General features: G+C 37.5%; 2 protein-coding genes and 1 long non-coding RNA gene across 5 annotated transcripts in view; all 3 read left to right on the top strand.

Annotated features, from left to right (window-relative positions):
- Nucleotides 1-27,208, top strand: part of SBF2 (SET binding factor 2) — a 454,884-nt gene that overhangs the window by 100,985 nt on the left and 326,691 nt on the right. The gene's annotated exons all lie outside the window — the stretch shown is intronic.
- On the top strand, nt 492-26,553 carry LOC118351875 (uncharacterized). Its single transcript, XR_004808053.2, has 3 exons — nt 492-545; nt 21,552-21,632; nt 24,454-26,553. It is a non-coding gene; the product is annotated as an uncharacterized LOC118351875 (long non-coding RNA).
- Nucleotides 9,706-11,434, top strand: LOC112667616 (keratin, type II cytoskeletal 8-like). The gene is given in 2 exon segments (XM_035704296.2): nt 9,706-9,911; nt 9,913-11,434. Coding segments are annotated over 2 exon segments (1,485 nt in total). The 5' UTR covers nt 9,706-9,720; the 3' UTR covers nt 11,207-11,434.

Below are 27,208 nucleotides of genomic sequence, written 5' to 3'. Positions count from 1 at the left end.
CTGCTGAGCCACCGGGGCTGCCCAGTTAAATTTATTTTAAGTGCTGAAAACTTCATTCATGCTAAAAATGGGATACAAAGTCTAGAGATATTTTAATAACTTGCCCCAAATCATAAAGCTCCTAAATATTGGCAGAGTTAATAATAAAACTCTGATCCTTTGACTCTTTACTAAAGGTTATTAAAAATTAAAATACTCTTTGTGTTTGTTGAGGGAAACTCATTCTTTAAAAAGTTTTTTTCCCTTGCTATTTAAAAAAAATGGTTAACAGGAATAGCCTTACTCTAATTAGGCTTAACTGGCATTAGAAAGACATGAAAAGTATTTCGACATCAAATTCAGAAGAATCTAATGATACAAATCTTTGTTAACTAAGGAGTTGGTGATTTTTATTTCCTCCCAAGTTAGACTCTTTTTACAAGAATTGACTATAGAACATGTGGATTTGGGAATAACTTTGATTATGACAGCCATAGTATTCTAATGAAAAAGTTATATTCTACTATTGGGTTTATAACTGACTGAAAGATTTCACTAAGAATATGGTAAGATGTTAAGTATTTTTCTCAAATTCAGTAGTATGTACTTAGAAATAAACTGATATAAAACTTAGATGTGCTATCAATTTGTGAATTAATTATGATTTCCATTGTTTGAGGCACAGTGGGTTCTTTTCCCAGGCAGAGACAGTTTTGCCTGAGTACTGATAAATAAGATGAAGTAGAATCCTGGATTCTGGTTTTAAATGTTTTACTTTCTAATAGGCCAGAGAAGTAGAGGAAGAGACATGCTCAGAGTTAAAAAAGAGGCACAAGAAGTTCCCTGTTCATGAGTGATACTTCCACTCATTCCATCAGCCAGAGATTCTTTTAAAGTAAATGTGGCCTCTTTAAATTCTGGAAGATGCATTTTAATTATATTGTTCTACCTAGGTAGCATGTGTAATTTTATGTCACAGAACAACCTGTTGTCTCTTGGTGACAGTGACAGCTATAAGTAGAATGATGTGATGCTGCTAGTACTAATAGTGAAGAATCACTTTCTAAACATGAAAAAAGATTAAGAGTAGAGTCCAGAAACTAATAATTTAAAAATTTGGTATGATGATGAAAATGTTATGAAATCCTTAGAGTCTCCTGGTCAAATTCTAACCTTTGTTTTGATGGTTAAGTCAGTTTGTATCGAATACTCTTGCCAGGTGGTCAAGTGTCTTTAGCCTATATTAAATACTTCCGGTGATTTATCTTTAAGTGATTTCTTAGTGCCTATTATGTGCAGTTTGTTTGGTGCTGAGAGTTCAATGGTAAATAAGACAGGTGTGACCTATGCCTTCATATTCAGGCTTGTAACATATTTATAATGATGGCAAACATTCTCTTTTATATAAATTCACCTTCATAGTTTTATACATATCATCTTCAAAGGTCTTGCTCTTTTCCATAAATTTATAGCACTAACCTGACCTGTTTGGGTTAATATTCTAGTTTTTGTTCCTGTACTTGGAAATAATATGGTTTTTCCGTATTAAAAGCCTGTTTGGGACACCTGGGTGGCTCAACGGTTAGACCTTAGGCTCAGGGCATGATCCCAGGGCCTAGGATCCTGTCATACATCTGGCTCCCTGCAGGTAGCCTATTTCTCCCTATGCCTATGTCTTTGCCTCTCTCTTTCTGTGTCTCTCATGAATAAAAAAATAAAATAAAAAAAAGCCTGTTTACTAAATTTGTATTAAAATATTTATATATTCGGGGATCCCTGGGTGGCTCAGCGGTTTGGCGCCTGCTTTCAGTCCAGGGTGTGATCCTGGAGTCCCGGGATCAAGTCCCACATCAGGCTCCCTGCATGGAGTCTGCTTCTCCCTCTGCCTGTGTCTCTGCCTCCCTCTCTCTCTCTCTCTCTCTCTCTCAAGTCTGTGTCTCTCATGAATAAATAAAATATTAAAAAAATAAAATATTTATATATTCAAATTCCTCTTTTGAAAGTTGGAGGTTCTAAAATGTTTGGATGTATCACTATATTACAAACACTATAGGACTTGGGGCAACCTGGCTGGCTCAGTTGGTAGAATGTGTGACTCTTGGGCTTGGGGTTGTAGGTTCAAGCCCCACATTGAGTGTAGAGATTATTTAAAAACAAACAAAACAAGAAAAGAACAAATACTATAGGACTCTTATTAATCTAATAAAATTAGATTTTCTAGTACATATGCAGGGCAGAATGTTGAAACTTATCAGCCTATTTATTTATTTAAATATTTTTTATTCATGAGAGATGCAGGGACATAGAGGGAGAAGCAGGCTCCTTGCAGGGAGTCTGATGCAGGACTTGATCCTCAGACCTAGGATCACACCCTGAGCCAAAGGCAGACGCTCAATCACTGAGCCACCCAGGCACCCCCTTATCATCCTATTTAATAATATTACATTGAGAGTGGGATTTCAGACATATAATCTCCTTGAAATGACTAAAATGGAGATCTTGTTCCATGTAATGCTGGATGTTATACTGTGTCAATGTATGCTTAGGATCTTAAGTTGCCTTCTGTTTTTCAAAAAGAAATTCCAACTCTGACATATCTTTGGATATTTGTTTTAGCTAGCTTTGCAGTAGATCATATTGAGACCGCAGACTAGTGCCTGCTATTGCTAGTGAAATTGTGAGTTCTTGCTAATGCTCTGGTATCATTTTAGAGGTGTTAGCTGTAGTGCTATAAGGATATAAAGACCTTACAAGGCCACAGATAATGTGAAGTTAATCTTCTCCATATCACATTGGATTAATATCTGTGACAAGTTACAAATGCCAATAATGATGTATTTTATAATCTCAGATCACCTCAGCTTTTTGGTTCAGGTCAGCTACTCTTTGTATATGAAAGTAAAAGATTAACCATTTTACTGAAGTCATTTAATGGTTCCAAGCAGCTAAATGAGGCATTTCTTCCATATTTAAAACAGAAATGAAATAGGAGGATCCAAGGTATAGGTCAGCATTAACTATTATTTCTCTCTGCCTTGCAAGAGGAAGAGCAGAAGAAAGCACTTCCCACATACTGGCATAAAGGGAGCTGGGGGGCGCCTGGGTGGCTCAGTTAGTTAAGCATCCACCTTCAACTCATCCCTTGGTCCTGGGATCAAGCCTTGCTTCCTGCTCAGTGTAGGAGCCTACTTTTCCCCTCTCTCTTTGACTCTCCCCCTGCTTGTGCTGTCTTGCTCACTCTTCTTTCTCAAATACATTAAAAAATAAATTCTCTCTCTCTCTCTTTTTTTTTTTTTTTTAAAGATTTTTACTTATTTATTCATGAGAGACACAGAGATAGAAAGAGGCAGAAACACAGGCAGAGAGAGAAACAGGCTCCATGCAGGGAGCCTGATGTGGGGACTTGATCCTGAGACTCCAGGATCACGCCACGCCCCAGGCAAAGCAGGGGCTCAACCGCTGAGTCACCCAGGCGTCCCAGTTTTTTCTCTTTTTTTTTTAAAGATTTATTTATTCATGAGAGACACAGAGTGATGGAGACACAGGCAGAGGGAGAAGCAGGCTCCCTGCAGGGAGCTGGATGTGGGATTCGATCCCAGGACCCCAGGATCACAACCTGAACCAAAGGCAGATGCTTAACCACTGAGCCACTCAGGCATCCCAATAAATAAATTATTTAAAAAAGTGTGTGTGTTGGTGGGGGGGTAGCTGGGAAGCAAAGAATCCATATAAGGGACCTTCAAAGTTGTTTTTTGGTTTTGGATGACCTTCTGGTTTGGGATAGATTAGGATTTATGAATGCTAAGAGCAAGCAAGCTGTGAGCGGGGTGTGGAAATTGCCAAGTGATGCCTTGCACCACTTGGCTGGGCCATCTTTGTGTTGTGATTTTGAGATCAGGGACTGTGAGCAGCCTTGTATTAAAGGAAGTGTAAAACGGTTGGAAACATTGTGATTTATCATATACTGTGGACTGTTTTTAAGCTTGTAAGCCTCTATTTTTGTTTGTTTCTATTTGGTAATGTCTTTTAACATCTCCAAACTGCCTCATTGATACCCATTGAAATCAAAAAGGTTTAAAGGAGGGATGCCTGCGTGGCTCAGCGGTTGAGCATCTACCTTCAGCTCCGCTTGGCTCCGGGCCTGATCCCCAGGCCCTGGGATCGAGTCCCACATCAGGCTTTCTGCAGGGAGCCTGCCTATGTCTCTGCCTCCCTCTATGTGTCTCGAATGAATGAATGAATGAATGAATGAATAAGTAAATAAAATCTTTAAAAACAAAAGATTTAAAGGAAGCCCTGTGCTTTCTTGAGTGTTGTATAAATTATGATTATGGTAATTGAAGTGAGACCACCAGGAGTTAAAAGGTCATTTGATCCAGTGACTGTCCTTTCCTGTAGATTTTATTTCTAAAGACGTAAAGTATCTGTAATGGAATAGGAAATAAGATTTTTTTTTTTTTTTATGATAGTCACACACACAGAGAGAGAGAGAGAGAGAGAGAGGCAGAGACACAGGCAGAGGGAGAAGCAGGATCCATGCACCAGGAGCCCGACGTGGGATTCGATCCTGGGTCTCCAGGATCGCGCCCTGGGCCAAAGGCAGGCGCTAAACCGCTGCGCCACCCAGGGATCCCAAGGAAATAAGATTGATAAAGTTTTATTTTAAAGTTTTGCTTATCCAATGTTTGGTATATATCTGGAAGGGAAAGTTAATATATAGGCTAGAATGATGGACTGATATTAATAAAGAGAACTTTTATGGGGAAATGTAAAATATTGTTATTATACCCCATAAAGCTGGCATAAGAGACAGCAGTTCATTTGAAAAAGATGTTTTATCTATAAGGTTGGCATGAACTATTGGCTTCTTTAAAAGCTGATGCAGTTTTTTGCTATGGAATCACTAGGATGATGGCAGTAAGAGTGGAAATAGAGTGGTATTTAATTGACAGGGTTTGGTTGAATGACTGATTGAATATGGAATGCACTAAGAGACTAAAAGTTATCATACAGGTTCAAATTTGGGTGACTGGGAGGATAGCAGTACCTTGACAAGTTAGTGCAAAAGTAGAAATAATTTCAGACCTGTCCAGTTTGACTACAAATTAATTTAGGTGTTGTAACACCTAAAAAAGACAATTTGATAGAATGATTAAGCGCATGGACTCTAGAACTTCAGTGTTTGAGTTTTAATTCTGGCTTCACATGGTAACTCTGTGACCTTAGGCAAATTATTTAAAGACTATGCCTTTTTTTTCATCACTCTAATGAGAATAAAAATAATATTAACCTTATGGAATCATTATGAGGAGCAAATGAATTAATATATACATAAAGTTCTTAGAACAGTGTGTGGTACATAGTAATCATTATGTGTTAGCTGTTGTTACTGTTGTCATTATTAGGTTATGTTTTCCAAAATAATATTGTGATTTGGGGATAAAATTTAGTGATATAAAAAGAATTTATTTCACTTAGAGCAATTCCAGGAGACTTTTCTTTCCTGCTCTCTATACCCTCTCAAATTTATAGAATCAAAGTATAGAAAGTTAATTGCACCGGTTTAATTATTAAATCATGTTAGTTTTAGAAGGGAAAGGTAGTGGAAGTGGGAGATGGAGAAAAGGTGTTTGAATATGTTTTATTACTGTAATTATAATTTTTTAATGCTTTTAATGCCGTATTAAAGATGTTTATTTCCTACTTTTGTTATCCTTATCTGGACACTGTCTTAGCTCAATTAAATCCAAAGCTCAGATGTCAAATTTCATTTTTTTCTGCTAGACTTCATTCCATGACATTAATTTCAATGAATTTGTCTGTTATTTTTTATTATCCTGCACAGTTTTTGCTGACCTCTACCTTCTTATACTTCCTAGTGTTATCATGGCATCTGCAGGAAGCAGTTTGCTTTCTCAGAGGAACTTTAACCTAAAGACTTAACTGGAAAAGCTGTTTTTCAGAAATTACAGATGAAAGGGACAGTCTAAGGAAAACTACCAGACTGGAAGAATCCCCACAAATAAAAGGACTATCCATAGTTATTCTTAAATCTGCGGAATTCATATAGTTTTGGTTTGCTTTTCCCTGATTTCCCTCTACCCATCACTTTTATTTTTTTTATTTTTTTATTTTTTTACCCATCACTTTTAAATAAGCTATGCTATGTATACCCTTTTCTGTCCATTTCTTTTTTTTTTAATTTTTTTAATTTTTATTTATTTATGATAGAGAGAGAGAGAGAGAGAGGCAGAGACATAGGCAGAGGGAGAAGCAGGCTCCATGCACCAGGAGCCCAATGTGGGATTTGATCCCGGATCTCCAGGATCGTGCTCTGGGCCAAAGGCAGGCGCCAAACCGCTGCGCCACCCAGGGATCCCTGTCCATTTCTTGTAAATGTTTAATGAGCCTGTCTGTTTAACTGCATGCCAGATGAATGTGTTTGAATATGGAATGTGCCTAGCAATTGGATACTGATAATTCATCTCTCAAAATTTGTTACTGTTTTATTTAATTTTTAAAAAATATTTAATGTCATTTAAAAAATAATGCTGTTCTCAGCTGCATTCTAATATCCTGACCAGAAGAGAATGCAATGCCGTTGTAGTTAATGCTTTGTCTAGTTGCGAGGAAGAATCTTGCTCAGATAGCTTTATACCCTGAGTTCTTATTTCTGGCAACTCTGCTTTGAGTGTTCAGCATTAGGGTGGGTCTTTTCATTCTTGGCTATGTATGTCTTTGTGAATTATATTCTTCCATTGCTCCCAAGGACAGAGGTTTAATTTTTTTTCAGAGGTTTAATTTAGTTCCATTAATGATCATCAGCATTCGTTAGGCTTAGATTCAACTGCAAATAACAGAAAACCCACAAGAGTGCCTTCAGTGAGGTTAGGATGTGTTTTTCTTCCCTGTAAAATAAGGCAGTCTGGAAGTAGTAGATGGTTTGGTGCTGGTATAGCAATTTTGTGATTTCATTAAAGGCTCAGGCTCTAACTTTCTTTTCCTCCCTTTATGGGATGTTATCCTTACCTTCATGTTCTTATTCTAGGCAGAAAGAAGGGAAAGGGGGGGAGAAGATTAAAAATGTGACTGAGTCTTCTTCCTTCTAAGAAGAGCTTTCCAAGAAGTGTACCCAGTGACTTCTACTTACATCTCCTAGCCTAGAACTAGTATGTAACAATACCTAATTACAAGAAAGGAAAAAAAAAATTAGTGGCCTTTATGTTTGTTTTAAAGTTGGGTGTATTGCCACTCCCAATAAAATCTCCTAGTAGGGGGAGAAGGGAATAATAGATACTGGATGGGCAGCTAGTTGTCTCTATCATATCCTCCAGTATAGAGTTCTTATAGGGCATCCTTCATCCACACACCCCTGGATAAATTATTTGTGGTTAGGAAATTAAGATTGGTTTCTCTTGAAGTTCTTGGCTTTGCAAGTCATAAAGAACTGCTTTGGGTTTTGTTGTTGTTGTTCTTGTTGTAAGTAAACTCTACCCTCAAACTGGGGCTCAAACTCATAACTTCAAGATCAGGAGTCACATGCTCTACCAACTGAGCCAGCCAGATGCCCCTGGTTTGCTTTTTAAGGAAGAGGCCCTTGGGTGGCTCAATTGGTTAAGTATCTGCCTTTGACTTGGGTCATGGTCTTGGGGTCCTGGGATGGAGCCCCACATTCGGCTTTCTGCTCAACAGGGATTCTGCTTCTCTCTCTTTCCCTCTCTCTTTGCCCCTCCCTTCCACTTGTTCTATCTCAAATAAATAAATAAATAAATAAATAAATATTTAAAAAAATAAAGAAGGGGTAGTATAACTGATAAGCACTATGAGGCAGCATGCCTTGTTTATTAGTAGAGTTATTTAGTTTGTTGTAGAAATAATGCATAACTCTGGACATATCCATTTATGTGGCAGCCAAAATACCAAAAAAAGATTGAAAATTGTTGTCTTCAAGGAACCGAACCTCATTTCTAATTCACAATTTTCGATCTTTCCGAATATGGTGATATTTTTCATTATATGTTCTATTAAAAATGTACTTCTTAATTTCAGGGACAGTTCACTAGTGTTTATTTAGTAGCTTTGAGTATTTAGCCATTATTTGCCCTTCTCTCCTCACCTCAAAGTATTATGGGAAAAACCCATCGTTTTTGCTTATCCTCACATCCCCAATGTCAGGTATATATGAGGTAGTAAATAAATATTTGGTGAATAAATAATTAACTAAAGGAACAAGAATGGTAGCCTTCTGTTTGACTTTGAATAATCCCAGACTGAGAATATACTGTTTTAGAAATTCACCTTTTCAAGTTTTATTTTTTTTTATTTTTTTTTATTATTATTATTTTTTTAATATTTTTTTTATTTATTTATGACAGTCACACAGAGAGAGAGAGAGAGGCAGAGACACAGGCAGAGGGAGAAGCAGGCTCCATGCACCGGGAGCCCGATGTGGGATTCGATCCCGGGTCTCCAGGATCGCGCCCTGGGCCAAAGGCAGGCGCCAAACCGCTGCGCCACCCAGGGATCCCCCTTTTCAAGTTTTAAACAGCTCTAGAGAGGCAACATAATAGAATAGAAATAATATGACTTTGGAGTCTTTAGCACAACAAACTTTTTGGTCCACTACTGTGCGCCAGGTACTACTTTCGATGCTGGAGTAGGAAAAAAAGTTAAATATGTACCCTTATCTCCAGGAAAGAGGGAGACAAACTTATAAATAGTACTTATTAAACTTATTGGGATATGTGCTATATGTATACACTAGGTTCTAAAGGTAGATCCTAAGTGGGTTAACCTAGGTTGGAACAGTGCATTTGAAGGGCACAGAGGCGTGGTCCAAGAAGACTGTTGAGAAGATGGAAGTAGCTATGTGGGTGACAGTTGGCCAGATGAGGTAAATGGGGATCATGTTCTGGATAGAGAGTAGCTGCTTCTGTGGGGTACAGATACAAGACATACAAAGAGTGGCAGAAGGTGTAGGAGCCAACTAATGGAGAACTTAGATTTTTTATCCAGAATACCATTAAAGACATTTTCAAAACAGCTTTTTGCTCTCTGATGAAAAGGGAAGCATATTTTTATTTTTATCTTGTAGAAGATCTCAGAAAGACATCAAAGTGTATAAAGAATACAATAGGGAACCCTGGGTGGCTCAGCGGTTTGACGCCTGCCTTTGGCCCAGGGTCCGATCCTGGAGTCTCCAGATCGAGTCCCGCATCGGGCTCCCGGCATGGAGCCAGCTTCTCCCTCTGCCTGTGTCTCTGCCTCTCTCTCTCTCTCTCTCTCATAAATAAATAAATCTTTAAAAAGAAAAAAAAAAAGAATACAATCACTTGTATTCTCTTCAACTAGATATATAACCAGTCTTAACATTTTGGTACATATACTGCTGTAATTCCTCAGTTTTTCTCCCTCTGTCTTCCCTCCTCTTCCCTTTTCCTTCTTCTCCCTTTTCTCCTTTGTTCTTTTACCCTTCTCTGGCCAGATCTTGTTGGCCTATATGGCAACTAAATGAAGGACTCACTGAAAAGAGAGGTTAAGGTATAGAAAGAGGCAAGGTTTTGTCTTGAAGTCATTTTCTGAAATATGATGAAAGAGGCATTGTTTGGGGGGATGGAGAGTTTGAATTTGGTTATTAGATATGTTTAAAAAATATATTCAGCTCACCTAGAAGCGGCTTCTCGCACTCCTTCTGGAAACTCTGTCAGGTTCAGCCTCCTCGCCTCCACTCCAGCCTCCACCATGTCCATCAGGGTGACCCAGAAATTCTGCAAGGTGTCCACCTCCAGCCCCCAGGCCTTCAGCAGCCACTCCTGCATGAGCGGGCCCGACTCCCACATCAGCTCCTCTGCCTTCTCCCGGGTGGGCAGCAGCAGCGGCAGCTTCCAGGGTGGCCTGAACAGCAGCATGAGTGTGGTTGGGGGCTACGGCGGGCCCGGGGGTGGGGGACATCACGGCCGTCTCAGTGAACCAGAGCCTGCTGAGCCCCCTTAAGCTGGAGGAGGACCCCAACATCCAGGCGGTGCACACCCAGGAGAAGGAGTAGATCAACAGCCTCAACAACAAGTTTGCCTCCTTCATCAACAAGTTCAGACACCTGGAGCAGCAGAACAAAATCCTGGAGACCAAGTGGGGCCTTCTGCAGCAGCAGAAAACCGCTCGGAGCAACATAGACAACATGTTTGAGAGCTACATCAACAACCTCCGGAGGCAGCTGGACACCCCGGGGCAGGAGAAGCTGAAGCTGGAAGTGGAGCTTGGCAATATGCAGGGGCTTGTGGAGGACTTGAAGAATAAATACGAGGATGAGATCAAATTGTGTGGAGACATGGAGAATGAATTTGTCCTCATCAAGAAGGATGTGGATGAAGCTTACATGAACAAGATAGAACTGGAGTCCCACCTGGAAGGGCTGACCGAAGAGATCAACTTCTTACGGCAGCTGTATGAAGAGGAGATCCATGAGCTGCAGTCCCAGATCTCGGACATGTCCGTGGTGCTGTCCATGGACAACAGCTGCTCCCTGGACCTGGATGGCATCATTGCCAAGGTCAAGGCCCAGTACGAGGACATTGCCAACCGCAGCCGGGTGGAGGCCGAGACCATGTACCAGATCAAGTACAAGGAGCTGCAGACATTGGCTGGGAAGCACGGGGATGACCTCCTTTGCACGAAGACTGAGATTTCTGAGATGAACCGGAGCATCAGCCGCCTCCAGGCTGAGATCGAGACTCTCAAAAACCAGAGGGCTGCACTGGAGGCCGCCATTGCCAACGCCAAGCAGCGCGGGGAGCTGGCCATCAAGGATGCCAATGCCAAGGTCCTGGCCGAGCTGGAGGCCGCCCTGCAGCGAGCCAAGCAGGACATGGTCCAGCAGCTGCGTGAGTACCAGGAGCTCATGAACGTCAAGCTGGCCCTGGACATCGAGATCGCCACCTACCACAAGCTGCTGGAGGGCGAGGAGATGCAGAACATCTGGCTGGAGTCTGGGATGCAGAACATGAGCATCCATACGAAGACAACCAGCGGCTACTCCGGTGGCCTGAACTTGGCCTATGGGGGCCTCACAAGCCCTGGCCTCAACTATGGCCAGAGCTCCTTCCAGTCCAGCTTTGGCCCTGGCGGTTCCTTCAGTCGCAGCAGCTCCTCCAAGGCTGTGGTTGTGAAGAAGATCGAGACTCGTGATGGGAAGCTGGTGTCTGAGTCGTCTGACGTCCTGCCCAAGTGAACAGCCACAGTGGGCCCTCCCAGCCTCTTTGTTCTTGTGGCCCCATGAAGCCTTTGAGGGAAGGAGCTGTGCAGGGGAGCCTTGTGTACAAGAGACCCACGTAAGGCTCAGCCCTGGTCCCCAGCCTACCCTTAGGGGGAGTCTATTGCCCTGGATACCCCTTCTTGTCCATGCCCCCAACCGAAAGCTGATTCAAGTGTCTTTTCCCAAATAAAGCCGCTGCCAGTCTCCCCTCGCCAAAAAAAAATCTTCATAAACACCTATAGTGCTTAGTATGTCTCTAGTTCTATTTTAAGAGCTTTACAAAATTACATATTTAAATCTCATGACCTTACAAAGTATTAATTATTTCCATTTTATAGATGAGGAAGTTGAGGCATGAAGAGGTCACACAGTTTGTTCAAGGTCTATGTTAGCTGTAACTGTGGTAGACCCTGGAATCCCGGTTCTGGATTTTAAGTCATGGCAGTTTGGCTCCAGTGTTCATGCTCTTTACACTATACTCTCAAGTTGAAGCTGAAACTATTTAGATGAGTATAAGGGAATACTGGGGTTTTTTTTTGGGAATCAGTTTTTTAACATTAAAAAGCCTACTTTCCAATCATTTAGGTTTGGCTTTATTTTTATTTTTATTTTTTAAGCTTTGGTGAATTGAAAGGTCAACTCTATATAGAAATAGGTTTTATCTAGCAACCTGTGATACTTAGTTACTTTCCATAAAGTAAACGATCTGTTAGCATGACAATTTGGATCTTTTTAAAGATATAAAAAGTTTAATTGCTTGGCAGTTTTCCCTATTTCTAACTGTTCCTGTAATATGAAAACACTGGTAGAAGTAGAAAATAAAATTAAGAAGACATTTGAAAAGATTCTCTATTTTAAAATAAGATGGAATTGAAAATTATCAGAAATGCAAAAGATATTTAGCTATTTAACATGACATATGTGGTTTTATACATATATATACACACACACACACACACACTTTAAGATATATATCACCATTCTTCTGAAGTAGAAATAAAATGAAATTTTAACAAAAGAACACATAGAATTTCTAGACTATAAAGATATATTTAATTTTTTTGGCATTGCCCCAAAGTCTCATTTTATATCTCACCTTGAAAAATTCAAATATATGGGGACAGGATATATTTTAGCATGGTATTGCAACTTTTCTTTCTTTTTTTTCCTTTAAGATTTTATTTATTTATTCATGAGAGGCACAGAAAGGCAGAGACATAGGCAGAGGGAGAAGCAGGCTTCCTGTGGGGAACCCGATGCAGTACTTGATCCCACAGCCCCAAGATCACAACCTGAGCCAAAGGCAGGTGCTCAACCACTGAGCCACCCAGGCGTCCCTATTGCAGCTTTTCTTGAACCAAGAACACTTTATATATTTTTAGACTCTAAGTTTTATTTTTCCTTTTTGAAATGTTATCTATTAGCAGAACATGGCAATGGTGTTACAAAATTTAATGTCTCTAGAAACGACTTCTATGTTCTAACAGTTGAATATTCTATTTTGAGGGAAAATAAATTATGGATTAAGTGGGACCAAAGTATAAAACAAATTTCTTCTGAGTGATAGTGAAACATTTACTGAATTATAACTATTAGCAAAAATAAAGTTGACTAGCCATTTATTTTCCATGTGAACAACATTGTAGCTCACTGCTGTTTATTACAATTAAAAAGTAAGTCTGGTTAGTTAAACACCAAATCTGGATATATAGAGAAAAAATAGTTATTCAAAGAGCTTTCAATAATAAAATAGGAAGTCAGAATTTTGCAGTTTTTTTTGGAGTCAGAAGGTGGGTAACTTCCATTTTTAACTTAAATCAGTTTCTGGGTTTATTACCACCTGTTATAAAAGGCTACATTGTAGATGCATGGGTGAAGTAGAAATAGATCAGCCCTCACCAAGCTTTGAATTATTTTAACTCCTGATTGGATTAAGGTTATCTGTTCTTTCTAGAGCCTATAGGCTAGCTGCTGCCTGCTAAAAGAAAACATAAATTCACTTTGGAGGAAGATAAAATTATTTAAACTTTTTTTTAAAAACATACAATATTCAGCATTCAGTTGAAAGTAATCAGACATCAAGGAGACAAGACAATGGGATAAAAAAAAACTAAGATGCAAGGGCAGCCCTGGTGGCTCAGTGGTTTAGCACCGCCTTCAGCCCAGGGCCTGATCGTGGAGACCCGGGATCTAGTTCCATGTGGGCTCCCTGCATGGAACCTGCGTCTCCCTCTGCCTGTGTCTCTCATGAATAAATAGATAAAATCTTAAAAAAAAAAAAAACCAAAAAAACAAAACTAAGATACAATAGACAACAGAAACAGACTTACAAGGGATAGTGGCATTCAGACAAGACTGTTTTTGATATGTTTAAGGAAAATAGAAGATTAACATTTTGCCAGAGTATTGGTAACTAAGAAAAGAGCTAAACTAAATTAAGAACTGAAAAAATACAGTAACTGAAATAAGTATCCAGAAGATTGACTTGATAGCGTACTAGGAGTTGCTTGAGCTAGAATTAGTAAACTGGGAGATAGGTCAGAAACTGTCTTTCAAGCTATATCATGATGAAGGCAAAAAAAAAAAAAAAGGATAAAAATTACAGAAATGAGAAGATAAAATGAACCAATGTGTAAAATATCCTAAGGAATCTCCAAACAATAGCAGAACCAATAAATGAATTCAGGGAGTTTGTAAAATTTAAGCTCAATGTGTAAAAATTACTTTTGAATATTTATTTGCAATGAACTATTGGAATTCAAATTCATATGGAAATGTGAAAGAACTAGAATAGGAAAAATAACTATGACAATAAGAGCAAAGTTGAAACACTTAAACTAATTGACTTGAAGGCATATTATTAAAGTACATTAATTGACTCCATTAATACTGGAGTCAGTATAGTTAATAAAATAATATTAATTCCATCAATAGAACAGAAAAGAGCATCTAAATATAAATACACACACACACAGACACAAAACTGATTTTTTTAGCAAGGTTAGAAAGATAGTTCAGTGGAAAAAAAGAATAACATTTTCAATAAATGATGCCAAAACAATTGTGTAATTCATTAACAAATGAACCTCCATTCACAACTTAAGATCTCCAAATAGATATTGATGTAAATGTAAAATCTGAAACTAAAACCTTTTCCTTGATAGTCCATCAAGTCCATCAATTTTATTAATTCTGTTGATTTTTTCAGTTAGCCAGCTTCTGGTTTCCTTGATTTTCTTTTTTGCTTTTCTGTTATTAATTTCATTGATTGCTTTCTCATCCTTATTATTTTCCTTCTTTTGCTTACTTTGGGCTTGATACGTTCTTGTGTTTTGATTTTTTTTTCTCCAAATTCCAGACTTCCCTCTTAATTTCTTATGGTGGAGGTTGAAGTCATTGATCTGAGACTTTAATTTTCTTCTAATAAAAAATATTTAGTACTATAAATTAATCCCAAAGCATTGCCTTAACTGCGTCTCACAAACTTTAATAAATTATGTTTTCATTTTAATTCAGTTTAAACTATTTTTTAACTTCCCTTTTAAATTATTCTTTGACCCACAGGTTATTTAGAATTGTGTTTCTTACTGTTTGAGGATTTTGTAGATAATCTCGCTTTTATTAGTTTTTAATTTAATTCCATTGTGGTCATAGAATGTGGTTTATGTGATCCAAATAATTTCCAATTTAGTGAATGATTTTTTCATGGCCCAGAATATGGTCTGTCTTGGCTTTTACTATTTAATATTTGAGGTTCTTAAATATTTCTTCTTGGTAATTGCAACAATTTCCCATATAGTCTTACTTCTTAATCACTGCTTACACTTCACTGTTTCTAGAGTTATTATTCTTTTATTCCTGAATACTAATCTGATTCTGACATTCTTTTTCCAAAAGTTCTGGTGATGTCCCATTATCTACAGGATCATTCTCTTTAGAGACCCCCCGGGTGGCTCAGCGGTTGGGTTGCTGCCTTTAGCTCAGGTCATGATCCTGGGATGTGGAATCGAGTTCCACATTGGGCTCCTGCAAAGAGCCTGCTTCTCCCTTTGCCTATGTCGCTGCCCCTCTCTCTATCTTTGTGTCTCTCATGAATAAATAAATCTTTTTTTTTTTTTAAAGAATCATTCTTATTGGAGGATTATCTTCAATCATCATCAAGTTATTCTAAGAAAGCCTCATCTAGTATTACTATCCTTTTCAGCCTCTTTTCATATATTCTGTATTCCAACCATGTTAAACTGATTTTCTTTTCCAAAAATTCATTATGGAGTGCATTTCCTACATCTGTACCTTTGATCAAGTTATTCATTTCTTTTGGAATCCCTATGTCTTCCCTTCTTACTTTATATTTAACATTCATGCCAATTCTGTTCACCTATGGAATTTTCTTTCCTTTTTTTCAGCCAGAATCTACTGTGTCTTTGGTTCATTGTTTATACATATCTTAGAGTATGCTTTGACTTGAGATGCCATATTTATGTAGGCACTCAGTGTTTCTTCAGATCTCAATAGTGAGGAAATTAAGATAATTATAAGGGATTTTTCAAAATTAATAGAATTAATATCTTTAATTCTGCACATGGACTGAGAGATTCAGTAAAGGTAAAAAATTTAAGTTCTACAAATGGAACAATGACCAATCAGGGAGTTTGACAGTACTACAGAAATTAATGAATTGCAAAAAGAAACTGAAAATACTTTATCAACTGCCATCTATAAAATTATGTGTTCCTATACTTAGTGAAGGTGATATGCAGTAATGTTGGTGATTAGTTGGAAAATAAAATTATGAATGATGTTGGTATTGTATACATTTATGACAGAGATAGATGGATCAAAATATGAACAGGAGGAGAAGTTGAAATGATCTCCAAAGCTAGAAATTCCTCATGGTAGCCAAAGCTATTCAGTCAATAATTTCATATTATGTTCAAAATTTAGTTTGGGTTATGATAAAGCAATAGAAAGAATAATATTTTTCTAAACAACCAAAAAATTTCACATTATAATAAAATGATCTACATTTATATTTCGGGTTAAAATGAAAATTCAGAAGTGTTCATCATTTTTTTTATTCCTTTCATTCACTAATTTATCTGCTAATTACCTGCTGTATACTTCATGATCTATAAAAAATTGTGTAAGAGTTGTTCTTATAGCTAAGAAAAGAAGCTCTGTGCAATAGTAACATTTGAGTATCATTTTACAGTTTTTAAAACACTTTCAGGTGTGCTGTTTCTTGGGAGGAAAGGAATCCTAGTGAAAGGTGTCATTGGTATATGAAATCTGTGGTCTTTTTTTTTTCTGGTCAATGGAAGGAAAGGGAGCTAGGTGAATAAACATGTGCTAAGTTTTTTTTGTTACCATTACAGAAGCTCTTTAGAACTGGATTACTTGGACTATAGACATTTTTAGAGTTATTAATTATGGTGTGTGTAGCATAGCTGAAAATAGACATTTTCAAATATTATTGAATCTTTTGAAGGTGAGATCATGTATATCAGAATCTAAGATTTGGCGGTAATATATATAAATGCATTCTCCTCCAAGGGAGATGTATGGCAACTTTTAGCATAGAAAACTGGGAGGAACCCTTTAGTTATCTAAGAGTCTTACAAGAAATGCTGACTGATGTTTCTATAATGATTTCACCCCAATTCCAGAAGGTATAAGTCATGTATGATTATGAATTTAACACATTAGGTAATTGCCCCAGTTCTGCCTTTATCCTTTTTTGGTTATTTATCCTCCCCATTCATGCCTGTTCTTGTTTTTACTTAGCAGTTGACGTTTTTACACTGACTTGGGGTAAAAAAAAAACCCAGCAAGAACTAAATGCCTCCATTTCATATCCGCCATATTTATAAATTTTTTTCTTTGAAGTGTTTGTTAAGCCTGATCTGTTTTATCTAGTTGCAAAATGTGGAACATTGCTTTACAGTAGAATTAAAATAGATGATCAATTATTTTCAAGGTGAAGCATTTCCAATTACACTGCTAAAAAATAGTTTGGATAGTTTTGTTCAGGAAAATATATTTAATTGTTTAAACAAAACAGGTAAATGTAGCTGATACTTAAATTTATTTTTTGAAACATTTTAAGCCATTTTAGTCAAATTAAAATAAATTTAAATGTTGAATTATTAAATTTACAGTTAAATACTCTCTTCCTGAAATAACTAATCATAATCTGTTGGTCTTTTTTTTTTTTTTTTTAAAGATTTTATTTATTCATTCACGAGAGACACAGAGAGAGAGAGAGGCAGAGACACAGGCAGAGGGAGAAGCAGGCTCCATGCAGGGAGCCCGACGTGGGACTCAATCCTGGGTCTCCAGAATCACACCCTGGGCTGAAGGCGGCGCTAAACTGCCGAGCCACCCGGGCTGCCCATCTGTTGGTCTTTTTTTTTTTTTTTAATTTTTTTTATTTTTTATTTATTTATGATAGTCACAGAGAGAGAGAGAGAGGCAGAGACACAGGCAGAGGGAGAAGCAGGCTCCATGCACCGGGAGCCCGACATGGGATTCGATCCCGGGTCTCCAGGATCGTGCCCCGGGCCAAAGGCAGGCGCCAAACCGCTGCGCCACCCAGGGATCCCTCTGTTGGTCTTTTTAAAAAAAAATTATTTAATTTTATTCATGAGAGACAGACACACAGAGAGAGGCAGAGACATAGGCAGAGGGAGAAGCAGGCTCCCTGTAGGGATCCTGATGCAGAACTCGATACCAGGACTCAGGGTCATGACCTGAGCTGAAGGCAGACGCTCAACTACTCAGCCACCCAGGTTCCCCTAATCTGTTTCCTTATTCCTCTATGCTGATATTTGTTTAGAGAATGAGAATAGTGTTTTGCCCCTGCACTATCAGAATTCCTGATCTATAGACTCTATGACCATAATAAAATGCTTAATTTCGCTACTGTGTTTTGGGATAATTTATTATGCAGCAAGAGTGATTGAAAGATAAGTGAAATTTGATTATGCTAAAGAGAAAAGGCTCTTTACTGCTCTAACAAAAGTTCTGAGATAGGATGTTAAATTGCCTGAAGCTTAGTATTTATTTTGGATTTGAAGGGATATTAGTTCATAACAGAAGAGAAAGCTGCAAAAGATAGTAGGGGCCAGTTTGTGGCTTTTAACACTTCATTAATGGGTTTAAACTTTTTTCTGTGTGTAATGGGAACATGAAGTTTTTTGAGTATAAAAGATCATAGAAAATGACAATGGAACTCTTACATAGTTCCAACATCTTAGAATGTGTCTCAGGTTCATTTATTCTTATATGTTTATTCAGCAAACATTTGTCATACTTAAACTTTTGGCCAGAAGCATAGTTTTGATTTTTTTTTTTTTAACTACAAAGCCTTATTTACTATTTTTATGACATATACAGTCAGAATAAGGGTCTGGTAAGAAAGCTAGTCATGACTTTTTTTTATGGTTCTAAGTAGGGCACTAAAAATTATCCTGGCTATGCATATATATTAAGTAGTTATAATGATAATGCAGAGTCTGATTATGGTAGAAAAGACTTGAAGGTTAAATCAAGTTCAGAAAATAGTGGTGATACAAATCTCTGTGAATTTGTTAACTCTCACTTATGGATATTTATGAAAAAGCCTCTGGGAATTTGATGGGGATTGCATTGAATCTGTAGTTCAGTCTTGGGGGAGAATTGACATCTTAACAGTATCATTCTACTAATTCATGAATCCAGAATTTCTCTCCATTTATTTAGGTCTTCTGTAATTTCTTTCATCGGTGATTTGTAGTTATCTTGCAGCCTTGCTAAAATCATTTATTCTATGAGTTTATGTTCAGTTTTCTTAGTGCTTTTATTTTCAATTATTTTTTAGAAAAAAAGTTTTTTTTTGTTTGAAAAAGAATTCATTTATTTTTGAGACAGAGAGAGCACAAGCAGGAGGGAGGAGTCCTCAGGAGGGAGGAGTTCTCAGCAGGGAGCCCGATGTGGGGCTTGATTCCAGGAATCTGGAATCATGACCTGAGCCTAACGCAGATGCTTAACCTGCTGAGCCACTCAGCTTCCTCTAGAAAATATTCTTGAACTTTTACAGCATGATAACACATTTGTGATGGTACTATCTCAGTCACTATGACTTTGTAAAATTCTTTTTATTGTAATATTTTATGCACAAAGTAAGAAAATGTTTTTAAGTCTTTGTTTTTATCTAGCTTATATTTATTATTATTTTCTACCAGTTGGGGTTCCAGAACATTTTGTCAGTATCTTTCATTGCATATTGTTTCACATGGGATTCTGTCATAGGATTCAGCAAATTTCTACTTGTAATGCCTTTCTTTGGTCTCTTTTTACAGGCAAAAATTCATATACACTTGACTGTTTAACAACATGGGTTTAGGGCGCCCACATTTCCCCTTTCCTGTGCAGTCAAAAGTCTGTGTATGATAACTTGATTTTCCAAAAACTTAACAACTAATAGCTTACTGTTGACCTGAAGCCTTACCACTAATATAAATAACCAATTAACACATATTTTGTATGTTTTATGTATTATATACTATATTCTTACAATAAAATAAGCCAGAGAAAAAGTGTTAGTAAGAAAATTGTGAGGACACCTTACCTGGGTGGCTTAGTGGTTGAGTGTCTGTCTTTGGCTCAGGGGTCCTAGGATCGAGCCCTGCGTTAGGCTCCCCACCTACTTCTCCCTCTGCCTGTGTCGGTCTCTGCCTCTCTCTGTGTGGTTTTATTTATTTTATTCATGAGAGACACAAAGAGAGAGACAGAGAAAGACACAGGCAGAGGGAGAAGCAGGCTCCATGAAGGGAGCCTGTTGTGGGACTCGATCCCAGGCCTCCTGGATCATGCCCTGAGCCTGAGGCAGACCCTCAGCCACTGAGCCATCCAGGCGTCCCAATAAATAAGAAAATCTTAAAAAAAAAAATCGTAAGGATGAGAAAATACACTTATTGTGCTGTGCTGTATTTATTGAATAAAAAAAATCCACATATAAGCATACTTCTGCAGTTCAAACTCCTGTTGTTCAAGGGTTAACTGTAATTTAACTTCTTAGTTTTCTCAATGCTTAAGCATAATGCATGGCTCTTATGTTTAATAAATAGCTATTGATTGCTTTGAGGAGAAGAGAAAAATTGCATGTAGGTAACACAGAACCATTTTTCTCAAGGCTTATTACCACCAAGGAAATAATAGCAAAGTAGCAAGAAATAGTATTCCATGGGAAACATGACTCTGAGCTTGTGGTCAGTTTGTTTGGATATTATCTGCATTGGTCCAGGTGGAGAGAAATTCCTGTGTTGATAGCTGAATTAAACTAGATAAGAAAACAAACAGAAAAATAAATACTTATTCATATAAAATAATTAGGAAGTAAAGTTTGAAAGAAAACACAGCTATTTCCCCTACTTGTTTTAAACTGATGAAAGATTTACACTTTTATAAATTCACTTTTATTTTTGTTGAACCTTTTTTCCTATAAATTGATATATAAATTTAATAAAACTGACAAAATATATTTATTTCTCATTTTCAGTCTGAACAACAATAGTTTTTTTTTTTTTTTTTTTTTAAGAATTTGAAGCTCAGTAACTATACTTTAATCAATTTCACAGTCATCAAAGTCTTTTACCAATGTGTGATTTACCACTATAGATTCTTTATCTGGCTATTGGTTCTTGGTATTAGAACATGTTGTAAGATAGGTAGGGTGATTATTTCGTGGTGACCCTTTTCAAAAAATCATCTTTGCTTTTAGTTTTCAGAAGTAAGAATCATTTTTTTTTTTTTTTTTGGTAGGGGAGAAAAGTTGTTGTTAATGGTATAAGTATCTGTGTGAAGTCTTTGGACCTAATAAAATATTAGCCATTTTGTTAATTTATTCAACAGTTATTTGAGTGCCAAATTTGTGTACAGTATGCTTCTTCTGTATTCTCATAGATGCTTCAATCAAGTAATAACTTAAAAAGTCCATTACAGGTATAGTCTCAAAAATTAAATAATCCTTTGGTGGGCTTATTAAAACTGTGCTCCAGCATGACATTGAAAGGATGTACTGTATATTTTCTTTTCATTTCCCAGTTTTGGATAAGTTTCTTAGCACTATGTACGGTGGTAGACATTGTAACCTAAGTTAAAACACAAAAAGGTTGATATCCTTAATTAATGAGCACCTAGAAATGAATAAAACCCAATAGAAAAAAATAGAATACAAATTGTCTTTTCAATGAAGGAGAAATTCACTTTGCCGGTAACTATGAGAAGCTACCTCTAATCTCAGGCATGATTTTATTTTATTATTTTATTATTTTTTTTTCAGGCATAATTTTAAAAGGCAAATTAAAATAACAGTGAATGAAGAGTTCAGCAGTCAGATTGGCCAAATTATAAAGGTCTATAAGTAAGTGTTGGTAACTGGGTAAGCATATTCACACATTAATGATGAGGTTTTAAATTGTTACAACAAGCATATTCTTTGGTATTTCTTCTACTAGGTTTCTGGTTAGGTAAATAGACCAAGTTTCAGATTTATGGAAAAGAATTAGATAGATTGTCTGGAAAGTTCTTTATGATACCATTAAGTGAGAAAAAGATGATGTGGATAGATAACAAATTTTTATTTAAAAAACTATTACATGTGTATGTTTATAGCTAGATCTGAAGCAATGAAAGAATATTTGTTTCCTTTTGTGACATAAGATTTTACTTTTTTTTCAAGTAGAGGTAGGTGATTTTAATTGTATTTTAAAAATAATTTTCTTCATATAAGTATGAAAACTGAAATAGTATCATTCTCTGGGAGATTTTCTGTTGTGGCATTTTATGAAATTACCCAATTTAATAGGAGAAGTCTTCAGTGTTTCCTATTGATATTTAAGAGGGAGAAAGCAGAACAAGTATTAATAGTATATAATACTCCAAAGTGTCATAAATAAGCTAAGAGTGGAGGAATGAATATTTTACACAAATAAATTACAGGTATTTGTGACCTGGGCCTCATGTCTTACTTCTTATTTCTCTTTCTTTTCCTCAGTACTCTTCCTCCCTGCCTTTCTCTTTCAAAGGTGAACATTCTTTGATTCAGTTTTATAGTATTTTGAGACACTTTAATCCCAATTAATTCTTCACTTTCAGTAGGGAAACTGGAAGGAGGTTTCCTCTAGTTGAGTCAAGTGGTTGGAATGGTGAGACTAGGCAGGGAGGGATAAACCAAAGTTATGAGTTACTTATGTGGTGACTCATGAGGAATCAAGTTTTGAGTATCTGCGTGCCAAAAGAGAAGAAAGGTGCAGACAAGGTGTGTGTGTGTGTGTGTGTGTGTGTGTGTGCGTGTGCATGCCTGCACATGTGTGACCTGGTAAAGTATATACCATACCTTAGGTATGCCCCTAAGATTACATATTAATATAGTTAAATCTGTGATGTGTAAGGCTACTTAATATAAATTTTCATAATGTACTGTAATAAGTGGTGCTTCCAAGTAGTATGCAATAAATATGTAGGTAGAAGGGCCAACCTAAATGAGTGTGTGTTCAGATTTCCACATCTCCATCTTCACACCCAATGTCAATGCATTTGTTTCTGATTGGAAAATAATATAATTAAATTTACTAAAATTATGTATAAACTGATAGTATCCAGTAACTCATTGAGAGTCAAAGGATTCTTATGAGAAAAACTAAGCATCTGTGTTTTCTTTCTCTCTCTCTTTCTTTCTTCTTTCTTTCTTTCTTTCTTTCTTTCTTTCTTTCTTTCTTTCTTTCTTCTTTTCTTTCTTTCTTTCTTTCTTTCTTTTCTTTCTTTTCTTTTCTTTTCTTTTCTTTTCTTTTCTTTTCTTTTCTTTTTTTTTCTTTCATTTTATTTATTCATGAGAGATGCACAGAGAGAGGCAGAGACATAGGCAGAGGGAGAAGCAGGCTTCCTGCAGGAGAGTCTATTGTGGGACTCTATTCCAGGACCCTGGGATCACAACCTGAGCCAAAGGCAGACGCTCAACCTCTGAGCCACCAAGGTGCCACACCAAGTGCATTTTAACAAAGATTTTTGATGTCTAATTTTACTCCTTAACTGTTTGGTTGTTTGGCCTATTTTTAGGATGTTGGTCATATTCTGTGTGATTGAGGATGTTGAACAAATGAGATGTAGGAAAATTTTTATGATTCAAATTTTAAGCAAATTTCCTGTACCTGTTTTGAGTTCTTGCTCCACATTCTAAAATACGTAAGAAATATACAGTTTATTCTGCAGTGTTCAAGTAAGTGCTTGGTGTGTATCAGCATATATTCTTTTATTTATTTATTTATTTATTTATTTATTTATTTATTTATTTACTTACTTATTTTTATTTTTAAAAATATATTTTTTTAAAAATTTTTATTTATTTACTTATGATAGTCACACAGAGAGAGAGAGAGAGGCAGAGACACAGGCAGAGGGAGAAGCAGGCTCCATGCACCGGGAGCCCGATGTGGGATTCGATCCCGGGTCTCCAGGATCGCGCCCTGGGCCAAAGGCAGGCGCCAAACCGCTGCGCCACCCAGGGATCCCTTTTTAAAAATATTTTATTTATTCATGACAGAGAGAGACAGAGAGAGACAGAGAGACAGAGACAGAGAGACAGGCAGGCAGAGGGAGAAGCAGGCTCCGTGCAGGGAGCTTGACATGGGACTTGATCCCTGGTCTCCAGGACCACACCCCAGACAGAAAGCGGCGCCAAACCGCTGGGCCACCGGGGCTGCCCGCATATATTCTTTTATTGATGTTGGCTGTTTTTGTTTTTAAAAATCATTTGGGGCGCCTGGCTGGTTCAGTCAGTAGAGTATGTAACTCTTGATCTCAGGGTTGTGAGTTGGAGCCCCATGTTGGACATAGAAATTACTTAAAAAAAAAAAAAAAAGGTACTGTTGGGGCATCTGGTTAGCTCAGCTGGTGAAGCATAGGATTCTTGATCTTGGGGTCATGCGAATGTAGAGTTTACATTAAAAAATAATTAGCCTTAGGAGAAATAGGTGACCAACTACTGAAGAGTCATTTTTAAAACTGGCTTGTGAGAAAACCAGCCCTGAGTACCTCTGTTTTGAAGTTGTGGCTTAAAGTTTCTTCTTTTTACCATGTGAAAAAAAAAGAATCTTTCCCTATCTAAACAGTGTTAAGGCTTTATATGTAAATGTTCTGGGGGGAAATGAGAAACCTCCCCAAATTTATATTAAATTCTTTCTTAGGAACAGAATTCGATGGAAAGAATGAATATTCTACAGGAAATGTTCAAGGAAGTAAGCAGGCTGAGTGGGTTGGAAGATGCAAACCAGTCTTATCTGAAAATTTTGTCTGTTATCTTAAGAATATTTCAATAATTATCTCTCTGCATGATTATTTTCTCTTCTGGATGTCAATTCCATTTCTTTGGAGAATAACCTCCATTTATTGAATGTTAGCAGTCATCACTAATAGGGAAATGAAATTGAAACCACAGTGAGATACCACCTCATACTGAGTAGGATGAGTACTGTTGAAAAAACTCCTGAAATAACAAGTGTTAGCAAGGATGTGGAGACTTTGGAACCCTGGTGCACTGTTGATGGGAATGTAAAATGGTACAGCTGCTGTATAGTGTTTCTTCAAAAAATTAAAAATAGAATTATCATATGATCCAGCAGATCCACTTCTGGATATGTATTCAGAAGAATTGAAAGCAGAGTCTCAAAGAGATATTTGTATATCCATGTTCAAATTCAAAGCAGCATTATTTATAATAGCTCAAATGTGGAAGCAACCCAAGTGTTCATTGACTAATGAATGGATAAAGAAAATGTGGCATATTTATACAATAGAACATTGGCCTTAAAAGAGAAGGAAATCCTGTCCTATGATACAACATGGATGAACCTTGAGGTTCACTTATATTAAGTCTTTAAAATAGTCAAACTCTTAGAAACAAAGAGTGGAATGGCATTTGCCAGGAACTGTAGGGTAAGGTAAATTGTGAGATGTTGTGAATCTAGAGTTTTGGCCCTGCAGGATGATAAAGTTCTAGAGATCTATTGCACATCAATGTGAATATAGGTAATGCTGTTGAACTGCACACTTAAAAATGGCTATGATGATAAATTTGTGTTTTTACCATGATCAGAACTAAACAAAATATTGATACCAAGGTCTAACTGCCAAGATGCTCTTAATTTATATGGTTTGGGATGGGGTCCTGGCACTGAAAAATTGTAAAAGCCTCCTAGGTGATTCTGCAGCATGCTCAGATTTGTGAATCACTGAAATAAGCATAAAAACATAAGGAATTAGGGGTGCTTGGGTGGCTCAATTGGTTAAGTGGGTGCCTTCAGCTCAGGTCATGATCTCAGGTCCTGGGATTGAGCTCTGTATCAGGTTCTCTGCTCCATTAATGCAGAATCTGCTTCTCCCTCTCCCTGTGTCCCCTCCCCAGTTTGTGTCCTTCCCCAAATAAGTAAATAAAATCTTTAAAAAGACCCCCTCAAAACCCATAAGGAATCGTAAGACAAGCTACTAGGTAGATGATACCATGTGTCGTAAATAATTTCATTCCAAGAAATTAAATATTCTTTGGTTCACATGCTGTTCAATTCTGATTTACTAAGCAATCTTTAATTAGCCATTGGAGTTGGAATCAGAGAACCCTTTTAATAGTAAATTGAATAGATTTGTGAAACAAATGAATCAAGTTCTCTCATGGATGATTTTCACCATGCCTATAAGATAATAACACATCAGTTGGTTAAGAATTTATTTATTTATTTTATTAAAAAATTAAAAAAAATTGTTTTATTTATTTATGGTAGTCACACACACACAGAGAGAGAGAGAGGCAGAGACACAGGCAGAGGGAGAAGCAGGCTCCATGCACTCGGAGCCCGACGTGGGATTCGATCCCGGGTCTCCAGGATCACGCCCTGGGCCAAAAGCAGGCGCTAAACTGCTGCGCCACCCAGGGATCCCAAGAAATTTTTTTAAATAACTTTTAAAAAAAGATTTTATTTATTTATTTATTTATTTATTCATTCATTCATTCATTCATTCATGAGAGAGAGAGAGAGAGAGGCAGAGACACAGGCAGAGGGAGAAGCAGGCTCCATGCAGGGAGCCCGACATGGGCCTCGATCCTGGGTCTGCAGGATCAGGCCCTGGCCTCAAGGAGGCGCTAAACCACTTAGCCACTGGGGCTGCCCTGGTTAAGAATTTTTAAATCTCCTTTTAACTTTGCAGTGATATACATACAGTTAAATAACATTTAACTTAAACTTTTGCTTTATTTGAAAGATTAAGTGCAGTTCAACGTAAAGACTGCTAACTCTGGGAAACGAACTAGGGGTGGTGGAAGGGGAGGAGGGCGGGGGGTGGGAGTGAATGGGTGACGGGCACTGGGGGTTATTCTGTATGTTAGTAAATTGAACACCAATAAAAAATAAATTAAAAAAAAATAAGTGCAGTTCAACTGGAATTGTGCTTCAAAATTTTTTTTTTTTTTACCTAATCCATATTCTCACTTTCTGTTTTTTTTAATTTCCTTTTCCTTTTCTTTCTGAGGGGGGGGTGGGGGGGGTGGGGGGTGGGGGGCGGAGAGAGAGAAAGAGAGATGAGGGAGAGAGAATCTTACACAGGTTCTGGGGCAGCCTGGGTGGCTCAGCAGTTTAGCGCCACCTTCAGCCCAGCTCGATCCTGGAGACCTGGGAGTCCTACGTCGGGCTTCCTGTGTGGAGCCTGCTTCTCCCTCTGCCTGTGTCTCTGCATCTCTCTCTCTCTGTGTCTCTCATAAATAAAATCTTAAAAAAAAAAAATCTTAAACAGGTTCCATGCCCATCCCAGAGCCCCATGTGAGGCGTGATACCAAAGTCAAGAGTCAGACGTTCTTCCTATTGAGCCACCCAGGTGCCCCTCTTTCTGGATTTAAAAGGAAATTTGTCGCTACTTTGTTGATACTAGTATTTACACATGAATCTTAAGTGG

This window comes from Canis lupus, chromosome 21 (genome assembly GCF_003254725.2).
Source record: "Canis lupus dingo isolate Sandy chromosome 21, ASM325472v2, whole genome shotgun sequence".
NCBI classification, from domain to species: Eukaryota; Metazoa; Chordata; class Mammalia; order Carnivora; family Canidae; genus Canis; species Canis lupus.
This window is presented reverse-complemented; position numbering and strand designations above follow the sequence as displayed.